At 42.8% G+C, this 12,662-nt stretch overlaps 1 protein-coding gene across 5 annotated transcripts in view; it reads left to right on the plus strand.

Moving 5' to 3' along the window:
* Nucleotides 1–12,662, plus strand: part of NPAS3 (neuronal PAS domain protein 3) — an 843,593-nt gene that overhangs the window by 585,784 nt on the left and 245,147 nt on the right. For all 5 annotated transcript variants that reach the window (XM_073348989.2, XM_073348988.2, XM_073348990.2 and 2 more), the window contains one exon: nt 2,025–2,114. In XM_073348989.2, coding sequence (XP_073205090.1) covers nt 2,025–2,114 — 90 coding nt within the window. The remainder of the gene's footprint in view (nt 1–2,024; nt 2,115–12,662) is intronic.

Here is a 12,662-nt window from a genome sequence, read left to right on the forward strand (position 1 = left end):
CAACTACTAACAGCCTGAGGTTAGGGACAAACTTTCCCAGTTGACCTCTTATTGCATAAATGTCCACTACGGATATTTCACACATTCCTCTGAAGCATCTGGTATTATCCACTGTTGGATACAGGATACTGGAATAACATATATAGACCGGTGGCCTGATTAATATGGCAACAACTGTGTTCTGTAGCCAGTGTGGGGAGATAATGGCAGCATGTTAACGAGTCAATGTGATGTGACTGCTGTTGGAAAGAGGCACTCTATCAAATACACCAACACATGGCCACAGAGTCATAGGGTTCTCAATACTATTTATAGTTGGGGTTCAAACAATGTTTCCTGCACTATTGGTAGACCCATGTTCCTGAAGAAGCATGGAGCAGATTCTCAGGACACCGTAAGCCACAGAGCTTTTAAAGGAACCCTCCTCTTCTGACCTTTCTCATTAAGGAGGGGTAAGAGAACAGAACAGAGACACAGTAGCAGAAGAGATGTTTAGAGAATGGAGGATACTACATTTATAAAGGTTTTAATTTTGCCCTTGTATAGGTCTAAATCTGAATTCCACCATTCCAGATTTTTCACCTGTTATTGCTGTTAAAGTTCAAGGAGCCTATGTTAATCATGTGGGGGGGAAAGAGGGGAGATGATGATTTATAAGATGCCATAAACTGCTTGCATAGTATAAATGTTTTACTTGAAGAAAGTCTATGTAGATTTACATTTTTATTAATTCATAAATATAAATTAGAGAGCCTTTCTTTAATGCAATATCTTTTGTGAGTGTTTGTTTTCCAATGTGTGGTTCGTTCTTTTGAGAAAACACAGATTTTTGAACTAATTCCACCATCTACTACATCAGAGAGGGGTGAACACTTGCCAAAGTCAGCTTCTGACCGGCAGTATGTTAGAAATTAATCAAGAAGCAAAGGAATCAAAACATTAAAAAGCCTCAGAAATCACTGCTCTGTATTTGAAAAAGAGTGAATTATTGCAGTCACTTTGGCATCTTATATTTTTCTCTAAATTTGTGTGCAACTCTGTTATCTTGTTCTTCCAAGAACATGTTGATCTCAAATGTAATACGGTTACATTTTTGCTTTACACATACCTGTATCCCAAGGCTTGGATTTGGGATGTTTCCTCATTTGCAACTTCTTATAGTATTACTAATCTCTATAAATTTGTGATTTTGCTTCGGCAAACATTACGTATATGTTTTGCCAATAATTGGCCTCAATAGAGGAATAAAAATGAAATGCCATGTATTCCCAATGAAGAGGCATATTTTCATCTTGATGTGTAGTGATTTACTCCATGTATCAAATTTAGAATATATCTCTTTGTTTATTAACTGCGGTCGTATTTCAAAAGCTGTGAATTAATGTGTATAATCATATCTTGATTTTTCCATTTGCTATGGAAACCAGATCTAAAGACTTGAACTTGTCAGAATAAAATTAAATCTAGTTTTACACTGAAGGGATTGAAGTCATAAAATTTCTATAGACCCAACATAGTTGACAGTATCTGTTGATTGGCTTTGTTTGTTCTCCTACAAAAGGCACGTGTGTTTGTGTGTGTGTGAGGGGAGGGGAGGGAGGTGTAATCCTGGATTAATTGACAAACTATGGCGGTCCATAATGGTTCAAGTGATGATCTGAATTTTTCTCTTGCTCAGTTTTTTGGGAGGGGGAATTTCCCCCTTTGCTACTGCATAATTTTTGCAGATAGAAAAACTGAAGTATATTTGGTATTATTTTTTCCATATTTCTTGTTGCATGCAAATGAGAATAAATTACACATAATGTATCTATGATTTAAGGAAGACAAAAAATTCCTCGTACTTTGGTATATACCTGTGTGCTGTTTGTGCATATATAAATACAATATACTATAAAAGAAGTGTATTCGGGATACAAGTTTAAAATGTTTATATATGTTCTCAATTCAGTGTTTGATGCCTTTGTTTTAATCTGTTACCAGCTTTGCATCAATCTATTCACTTTTTTTTTCTTACTCTGCAGTCCCTGGATGGATTTGTATTTGCACTAAACCAAGAAGGAAAATTTTTGTACATTTCAGAAACAGTCTCCATCTATTTAGGCCTATCGCAAGTAAGTAAAAATTTTCGATTCTAGAATGTAATTGTGTAAACTGCACTTTTCTGCTAAAGTAATAATCTGTTTTGCAGTATTTTGCATGAATTATTGAATCCATTACTTAAGGTCTGTGTCTCATTCATCCTGAGAAGTAATTGAGAAGTAGGTGTCAGTATTGAATGTTTAGATAAAATAAACTTGGGCCTGAAAACTTTTTGTCACAAAAGATCATTATTAATTTATTGAGAACAAATGAAGTTTCTTTTCTCAGTTGTTTTGAACTTTAAACCTCTATACCTGGTAGGAAAGGGACACACTAATAGTACTTCCCTTGTGTCCTATTACTGGATGTTTATGGAGTACTCTTTATTATCCTGGGAGCTGACACAATGACAGGGAGTCATTTGGAGTCAAGAAATGCTGAAAGAGACCATTAAAATGTCTTGCAGGGAGGGTTCCAACAAGGACACTTTGTAGCCTTCACAAATGTTCACTAATACGAAATGACAAATTTATAAAATACAGTATTTTGATTATTTGTAGTTTAGTTGCTGACATCTGTTTTTCAGAGGCTAAAAGGGAAGGAAAAAGGAAAAGTTGCTTGTTGTGGCTTATTGCTAATCCTACTGCATTCAGAGGCTTCTAGCTGAAAAATCTCCCTTCTATTTGGATTCAGAAATGCAGCAGAGAGTTTTTGCATGATGATTTGCCAAGTAGGATAATCTACTTCTAGTACAGTCACCCCGAGGAGATAAAAATTGAGATAATGTTTGTGTCTGCTCTTTTAAATGGGGACCCATAGTGAACTTGTTGCTTGAGTAAGTTGGCACAGCTCAGAGGAGGCAACTATTAGTATTGGAAGCTTTCAAAAGCTAGTGATTTTGTTGTGCCCCAGCTACATTAAGAATGATATTTTAAAAGAATGAGAGAGATTTTAATGTTTGGTGCAGAAAGAGACCAAATTTAAATATTATCTGATGAGAATCAGAATAAGAGTTATTAACTCTGCAAAGAACACCCAAGCAATTGGCTATCGTGTGTACAGCAATTGTGTTTTGTGGTGGCTCTAGCAAACGGAATGATAGAAATAGAAACGGAGCTATTTTAAATTCCATATTCATATTCTTGTCTCTCATTGAAGTCCCTAGTTTTGTAATGGGCTTTAATCCCTGCCTTAATCTGTTTGGGAGCTGGTATCAAGGATCTCAGGTTTTGGAATTGGTGCACCACCAGGTTGCTAAAACAGTAAAGAATCAGAACTTTAATGTTGTTATTGTCTTAAGCTCATATTAATCTGTTTTATGCATAGTATCCAACAAAGTTTAATAAGCCAATAAAGAAAAAGGATGAATAATTAGTTAAAGCAGGTAAATGCTAATTAGGGAACTCCTGAAAGGCATCCATTATACACTAGCTTAAAACAAATTTTACAGCGCTGGTTAGTGGTGTAATCCAAATTCTGTCAAGGCAACTGCATTTTCTGTAATTGAGATGTGTATGTTTGCTTTGCATAACAGATGGCTCTGTATGCTTAGACTGATAGCTAGGAAAATAATAATTGCATTATTCTGGCCAAAAGAATATTAGCTCTTGGGTTTTGGCCATTTCAGTCAGTCCTCCTGCCAGCACAGCATATGCACATATATGGATTGGATTTTCAAGGAAATTGATGCATCTGGAATAGTGTGGCCATCTGAAATATCATCTGTTAAAGAAAAATGTGGCTTTAACCCTATGCTAGTCTCTTGTAAAATTTTCTTCCACTGCTTTTTAACTGTAATAGTTGGTAAGACTCTCCTTATTCTAAACTTGTGTCAAGTTGTTGAGCCATTACACTTCATCCTTTGAAGCAAGCGTTCAGATGAATAAAGCAATTACTATTTTTCTTAATTATTTGGGTGACTGTAGCACATAGGACTTTAGTTATGGACCAGGACACTATACTAGGTTCTGTACAAACATGGAACAAAAAGGCATTCCCTGTCCCGAAGGGCTTACAGTCTAAGATGAGAGACAACAGGGGGATGGAGGCCGGTGGGGGAGTACTAAGAAACAATGAGACAGTATTGGTCAGCCTGATGGGATGTGGTCTCAGCACATCAGCAGCCTAACCATTGTCATGTTTTTTGTAGGCTTAATGGAACAGTCTGGTTTTGAGGAGGGTTTTGAAGGAGAGCAAGTTAGATTTTCAGAGATTTATGAGGAGCTTCTCTCAAGCATGAGGGGCAGTGTGGCAGAAAGCACAAAGGTGCTTGTTAGAAAATGTAACAAGTGGATGATGGAGGCTGGCATCCTGATCAGATCGGAAGCGGGGTCTGACATTTTGATAACAAATGAAACGTGATGGGCAGGATAGGGATAGCCATGAAAGGCCTTGTAAGTTGTCACGGTTCCTCCCCCACTCTGAACTCTAGGGTACAGATGTGGGGACCTGCATGAAAAACCTCCTAAGCTTATCTTTACCAGCTTAGGTCAAAACTTCCCCAAGGTACAAAATATTACATCCGTTATCCTTGGACTGGCCGCTACCACCACCAAACTAATACTGGTTACTGGGGAAGAGCTGTTTGGACGCGTCCTTCCCCCCAAAATACTTCCCAAAACCTTGCACCCCACTTCCTGGACAAGGTTTGGTAAAAAGCCTCACCAATTTGCCTAGGTGACTACAGACCCAGACCCTTGGATCTTAAGAACACTGAACAATCCTCCCAACACTTGCACCCCCCCTTTCCTGGGAAATGTTGGATAAAAAGCCTCACCAATTTGCATAGGTGACCACAGACCCAAACCCTTGGATCTGAGAACAATGAAAAAGCATTCAGTGTTTTACGAGAAGACTTTTAATAAAAAATAGAAGTAAATAGAAATAAAGAAATCCCCCCTGTAAAATCAGGATGGTAGATATCTTACAGGGTAATTAGATTCAAAAACATAGAGAACGCCTGTAGGCAAAACCTTAAGTTACAAAAAAGATACACAGACAGAAATAGTTATTCTATTCAGCACAATTCTTTTCTCAGCCATTTAAAGAAATCATAATCTAACACATACCTAGCTAGATTACTTACTAAAAGTTCTAAGACTCCATTCCTGTTCTGTCCCCGGCCAAGACGACTACAGACAGACCCAGACCCTTTGTTTCTCTCCCTCCTCCCAGCTTTTGAAAGTATCTTGTCTCCTCATTGGTCATTTTGGTCAGGTGCCAGCGAGGTTACCTGTAGCTTCTTAACCCTTTACAGGTGAGAGGAGCTTTCCCCTGGCCAGGAGGGATTTCAAAGGGGTTTACCCTTCCCTTTATATTTATGACACGCCCCCCAAATCTCAGCTAGGGTGAAACACTGGCTGGGATTTCTTCCTGGAGCTCTAGGAAGAACAGAGTTAAGACACATGCATCTCTAAATATACTACCAAGTACATAAAGACTAACAATATTTTCCACATCTCAAGGACGATTTTAACCAGTTGATTCTGGGAAACTTTCACGGGAGAGTGCATCAGCCACTTTGTTAGAAGCTCCTGAGATGTGTTGGATGTCAAAATCAAAATCTTGGAGAGCTAAACTCCACCGAAGAAGTTTTTTGTTAGTTTCCTTGACGGTGTGAAGCCACTTTAGTGCAGCATGGTCGGTTTGCAGGTGGAAACGCCGTCCCCAAACATATGGGCGTAGCTTTTCCAGAGCGTAGACAATGGCATAACCTTCTTTTTCAGTGACTGACCAGTTGCTTTCCCTCTCAGACAGTTTTTTGCTGAGAAACACTACAGGGTGGAATTCTTGATCACGTCCTTTCTGCATTAAAACTGCTCCCACACCACGCTCGGATGCATCTGTGGTTACTAGGAACGGTTTGTCAAAGTCTGGGGCCCTTAGTACAGGGTCAGACATGAGTGTCGCTTTAAGCTTGTTAAAGGCCTTCTGACACTTTCCGGTCCACTGAACAGCATTTGGCTGTTTCTTTTTGGTTAGGTCTGTCAGTGGGGCAGCGATTTGGCTGTAGTGCGGTACAAATCGTCTGTAATAACCGGCCAAGCCTAAGAAGGATTGAACCTGTTTCTTTGACTTTGGGACAGGCCACTTTTGGATAGCATCCACTTTGGCCTGTAGGGGGCTGATAGTTCCTTGACCCACCTGGTGTCCAAGGTAAGTCACTCTGTTTAGGCCTATTTGACACTTCTTAGCCTTAACAGTTAGTCCTGCCTCCCTTATGCGCTCAAGGACTTTTTGTAGATGTTCCAGGTGGTCTGCCCAGGAATCCGAAAATATGGCCACATCGTCAAGGTAGGCGACTGCATATTCTCCTAATCCCGCTAGGAGACCATCTACAAGTCTTTGGAAAGTGGCGGGTGCATTTCGCAGCCCGAAAGGGAGTACATTAAATTCATACAGCCCGAGATGTGTGATGAAGGCTGACCTTTCCTTGGCAGATTCATCTAGCGGTACCTGCCAGTACCCCTTGGTTAAGTCCAAGGTAGAGATGAACTGGGCCCGTCCCAGTTTCTCTAATAGTTCATCAGTGCGTGGCATTGGATAGTTGTCTGGGCGAGTTACAGCATTTAGCTTACGGTAGTCCACGCAAAAACGTATTTCCCCATCTGGTTTGGGAACTAGAACCACTGGAGATGCCCATGCACTTTCAGAGGGGCGGATTACACCCATCTGTAACATATCCTGGATCTCCCGTTCTATCGCAGTTTTAGCTTGAGGAGACACCCGGTAAGGGTGGACCCTAATTGGGTGAGCATTACCTGTGTCAATGGAGTGGTATGCCCGTTCAGTCAGTCCTGGGGTGGCTGAGAACGTTGGCGCGTAGCTAGTGCACAGCTCCTGGATCTGCTGTCGCTGCATACGCCCAAGGGTCATGGAGAGGTTCACCTCTTCCACACCACCAGCACATTTCCCTTCGTAATAGACACCTTCAGGCCACTCAGCGTCGTCTCCTCCCTGGGCTGTAAACTGACAAACCTTTAATTCTCTGGAATAAAAGGGCTTTAGAGAATTAATATGATACACCTTAGGCTTTCGGTTGGAGGTGGGGAATGCTATGAGATAATTAACAGCTCCCAGGCGCTCCTGGACCACGAATGGCCCTTCCCACGATGCTTCCATTTTATGGGCCTGGAGCGCCTTTAAGACCATGACCTGGTCTCCTACTTTGAAGGAACGCTCTCTGGCATGTTTATCATACCAGGCTTTTTGCTCTTTTTGAGCATCCTGTAAGTTTTCTCTAGCAAGGGCTAAAGAGGTTCGGAGGGTGTTTTGTAGGTTGGTTACAAAGTCCAGAATGTTAGTTCCTGGAGAAGGTGTAAATCCCTCCCATTGCTGCTTCACCAACTGCAATGGCCCCTTAACCTCACGGCCATATACAAGTTCAAATGGGGAAAACCCTAAACTGGGATGTGGTACAGCTCTGTAGGCAAAGAGCAACTGCTGCAATACTAGGTCCCAATCATTGGAGTGCTCATTTACGAATTTACGTATCATGGCCCCCAAAGTTCCATTAAACTTCTCCACCATGCCATTTGTTTGATGATGGTAAGGAGTGGCAACCAAGTGATTTACCCCAGGAGCTTCCCAAAGGTTTTTCATAGTTCCTGCCAGGAAATTAGTCCCTGCATCTGTGAGGATGTCGGAGGGCCAACCTACCCTGGCAAAAATGTCTGCTAGTGCCTGGCACACACTTTTAGCCCTGGTGTTGCTTAGAGCTACTGCTTCCGGCCATCGGGTGGCAAAATCCATGAAAGTCAGTATGTACTGCTTTCCTCTGGGTGTCTTTTTCGGAAAAGGACCCAGAATATCCACAGCTACTCACTGAAATGGAACTTCAATGATGGGGAGTGGCTGGAGAGGAGCTTTGACCTGGTCTTGGGGTTTTCCCACTCTTTGGCACACCTCACAAGACTGGACATAGGTAGAAACATCCTTGCCCATTCCCTCCCAGTGGAATGACCCCCCCAAACGGTCTTTGGTCCTGTTCACCCCAGCATGGCCACTAGGGTGATCATGGGCTAAGCTCAAGAGCTTGGCCCGGTATTTAGTTGGAACTACCAACTGTCTCTGAGGATGCCAGTCTTCCTGGTGTCCCCCAGAAAGAGTTTCCTTGTATAAAAGTCCTCTTTCTACAACAAACCTGGATTGATTAGAAGAGCTGAGAGGCGGTGGGTTGCTCCGTGCCGCCGTCCACGCTCTCTGGAGGCTTTCATCTGCTTCCTGTTCGGTCTGGAACTGTTCCCTTGATGCTGGAGACATCAGTTCCTCATTGGATTGGGGACATAGGCTTGGTCCCTCTGGAAGCGATATAGGGGATGGAGCTGTTTCTGTTGACTGTGAACCGCTCTCCGCTGGTGCACTATGTTGGGATTCAGGCTCCGGCTGAGCCTCTTGCGTAGGGTTATCGGCTGCTGCCAGTTCAGGTTCGGTGGGGCCCTCTGGTGTTGAGGTTGCAAGTACTGGATTCAGTGCTGGCACGGGGTCTGGTGTTGGTTGTTTGGCTGGTTCCGGTTCTGGGACTGGTTCCGTCTGGGTCTCTGGGACTGGATCCACTACTGCTGTTGCAGACATTGGCCTGGGGTCCGGGTCCATCACCTCTGACCGGGCCCTGATAGAAGTTTCCGGAATAGAGCTAGGCCCCACGGCTTGTTTAGCCTGGCTGCGGGTGACCGTTCCCACCCTCTTGGCCTGCTTCACGTGATTGGCCAAGTCTTCCCCCAACAGCATGGGGATGGGATAATCATCATAGACTGCAAAAGTCCACATTCCTGACCAGCCCTTGTACTGGACAGGCAACTTGGCTGTAGGCAAATTGAAAGAGTTGGACTTGAAGGGTTGAATCGTCACTTGGATCTCTGGGTTGATTAAATTGGGGTCCACTAAGGAAGCATGGATAGCTGACACTTGTGCTCCGGTGTCCCTCCACGCGGTGACCTTCTTCCCGCCCACACTCACAGTTTCCCTCCGCTCCAAGGGTATCTGGGAGGTATCTGGGCCTGTGGACCTCTGGTGTGATTCCGGTGCAATGAACTGTAATCTGTTGGGGTTCTTGGGGCAGTTGGCCTTTACATGCCCCAGCTCGTTACATTTAAAACATCGTCCAGCTGACGGGTCACCGGGGCGAGGTGGGTTGCTGGAGAACGGGGTGGTGGGACGATAAGGGGTCTGGAGGGTTCTTTGGGAGGTAGGTGGGGCTTTGGGCGGCCCCCGGTAATAGGGTGTGGTCTGGGGTGGTCCCTTCTGGTCTCCGCTCCAACTGCGACCAGTTTTCTTCTTCTCTGCCACCTCCACCCATCTGGCTCCAATCTCTCCTGCCTCGATTACAGTTTTGGGTTTCCCATCTAGGATGTATCTTTCTATTTCCTCAGGAACACCCTCTAAGAATTGTTCCATTTGCATTAGGAAGGGCAAATTTACTGGAGATTCAACACTTGCTCCTGATATCCAGGCATCCCAATGTTTCACAATGTGGTAGGCATGTCGGGTAAATGACATGTCTGGTTTCCACCTTAGGGCTCGGAACCTCCGACGAGACTGCTCGGGTGTTATCCCCATTCTGACTCTCGCCTTGGATTTAAACAGTTCATACTTGTTCATATGTTCTTTAGGCATTTCAGCTGCCACCTCAGCTAAGGGTCCACTGAGCTGCGGCCTCAGCTCTACCATGTATTGGTCAGTAGAGATGTTGTACCCAAGGCAGGCCCTTTCGAAGTTTTCTAAGAAGGCCTCAGTATCATCACCTGCCTTGTAGGTGGGGAACTTTCTGGGATGGGAAGTGGTACCTGGAGAAGGATTGCTAGGGTTTGTTGGTATATTCTGCTGGGCCTTTATCCTCTCCATCTCCTCCACATGCTTCCTTGCCTCCATTTCCCTCTTGTGGGCAGCCTCCTGTACCTCCTTCTCCAGCCGCATGAGTTCTATCTGTCTTTCATGTTCCCTTTGTTTTTCCTCAGCCTGAAATTTGGCTAATTCCAGCTGTAGTCGAGCCGAGGATTTGGCCATTCTAACCTCTCTGTTTTTAACTAACTTTACACCCGAGGTTTAGAAATAAACAAACAAAACTTGGCTGTAAAATTTTGCTGTGCTGGAATAGAATACCTATTCTCTGATAGTGATTGTCAGCCTACAGAAAAAGACAATTCCCTTGTCTCTGCTCTGGGCCCAAATTAAAGCAAAAAACCTCCAACTACTTGGAAACCTGCTTACCCAGCCCAAAGAAAAAAAAATTTCTTTTCAAACCTGTGCTCCTTGTAAAACAAAAAAAAATCAAAATCCTAAAAAAAACCCTGCCACTTTTGTCTCCAGGCAAATGGGTAGAGCACACACCCCCTATTTACTTTTAGGAAGAAAAGAAAAAAAAACCTCTGGGTTGGAAGACTGTGAATTTCCCTGCAGGAGTTAAGTACCCTGCCTCCAGGCAAAGAAAACCTGCAATTCACAAGATAATCCCCTTTTGTCTCTGCTTGGCCACAAAGCAGAGAGAAACCAAGCTGCTTTCAGTTTCAAAGCTGCTTTCTGGACTTCCTAAAAATTCCTTTTTAAAATCTGTATTTCTAGTTCAAAAAATCTCAACTGGATCTCAAAATGATTTCAGGTTAATCCCACCACTGTGCCACCATGTCACGGTTCCTCCCCCACTCTGAACTCTAGGGTACAGATGTGGGGACCTGCATGAAAAACCTCCTAAGCTTATCTTTACCAGCTTAGGTCAAAACTTCCCCAAGGTACAAAATATTACATCCGTTATCCTTGGACTGGCCGCTACCACCACCAAACTAATACTGGTTACTGGGGAAGAGCTGTTTGGACGCGTCCTTCCCCCCAAAATACTTCCCAAAACCTTGCACCCCACTTCCTGGACAAGGTTTGGTAAAAAGCCTCACCAATTTGCCTAGGTGACTACAGACCCAGACCCTTGGATCTTAAGAACACTGAACAATCCTCCCAACACTTGCACCCCCCCTTTCCTGGGAAATGTTGGATAAAAAGCCTCACCAATTTGCATAGGTGACCACAGACCCAAACCCTTGGATCTGAGAACAATGAAAAAGCATTCAGTGTTTTACGAGAAGACTTTTAATAAAAAATAGAAGTAAATAGAAATAAAGAAATCCCCCCTGTAAAATCAGGATGGTAGATATCTTACAGGGTAATTAGATTCAAAAACATAGAGAACGCCTGTAGGCAAAACCTTAAGTTACAAAAAAGATACACAGACAGAAATAGTTATTCTATTCAGCACATTTCTTTTCTCAGCCATTTAAAGAAATCATAATCTAACACATACCTAGCTAGATTACTTACTAAAAGTTCTAAGACTCCATTCCTGTTCTGTCCCCGGCCAAGACGACTACAGACAGACCCAGACCCTTTGTTTCTCTCCCTCCTCCCAGCTTTTGAAAGTATCTTGTCTCCTCATTGGTCATTTTGGTCAGGTGCCAGCGAGGTTACCTGTAGCTTCTTAACCCTTTACAGGTGAGAGGAGCTTTCCCCTGGCCAGGAGGGATTTCAAAGGGGTTTACCCTTCCCTTTATATTTATGACATAAGTGAAGATGAGTAGCTTATGTTTGATGTGCTTGAGACAGGAACGCCAATGGAGGGATTGCCTAAACATGTTACAGTATTTGACATATCATAACATCTCTTTGCATTTACTAATCAAGGTATCAGTGAAAAATTTTGTTGAAAAATCAAGAGTGAGATTGTGGACTTCATCAGCATAATAAGTGAAATCTGCTGAGGGCCTTTGATTTACCCACTAAAATATGTCAGGTTGGTGTCCCCACCAACTTTGCTTAAGACATTTGTACTTTATCAGGCCATAAATGAGTAAAATTGTGTACACTGTATACATCCTTACCACATTTTTTCAGTTGCCTTCCTGTAAATGCTGTAAAAATCTTACAGATGCATCATTAGCAGTAGCAAAAGGAAAACTGCAATCATGCATACTAAATAACCATTCAAACGCTTTATTTATTACAAAGAGCTATTGGCAAAAATAGCCATGCAAACAAATTCTTGCAGTACAAAGGAAATGCTAATATGTCACTACAGTGACTTCAAAATAGTCCAAAGTGAGGAAGCCATTGCGGTATGTTGTTATTTCATTGAATTGTGATATGTGATGAAGCTGGCAAGAACAAGCATTAATGGGATATGAACACATAAGATATCTTACCTCCAATTCTTTGCATTATAGAATCATAGAAATGCAGGGCTGGAAAGGATCTCGAAAAGTCATCAAGTCCAGTCCCCATGCTGAGGTAGGACAAAGTAAATGTAGACCATCCCTGACAGGTGTTTGTCCAACCTGTTCTTAAAAATCTCCAACGACTTGGATTCCACCACCTCCCTTGGAAGCCTATTCCAGAGCTTAACTACCTTTATATAAAGTGCTATAAGATAAATATTGCTTGATTCCTCTGTGAGGCTGGCTGAAGGTAGATTTGGGTAGAATGCACCCTGCAGACACTTTGTGAAACTTCTAAAACATTCCATAATGTAAATTCTAAGCTTCTTCAGTTGATTCCTCTTCCTGAAGTGCTGGTTTATAAGTTTTATTTTAATGTCTAGT

Source organism: Lepidochelys kempii, chromosome 6, assembly GCF_965140285.1.
Source record: "Lepidochelys kempii isolate rLepKem1 chromosome 6, rLepKem1.hap1, whole genome shotgun sequence".
Taxonomy (NCBI): domain Eukaryota; kingdom Metazoa; phylum Chordata; order Testudines; family Cheloniidae; genus Lepidochelys; species Lepidochelys kempii.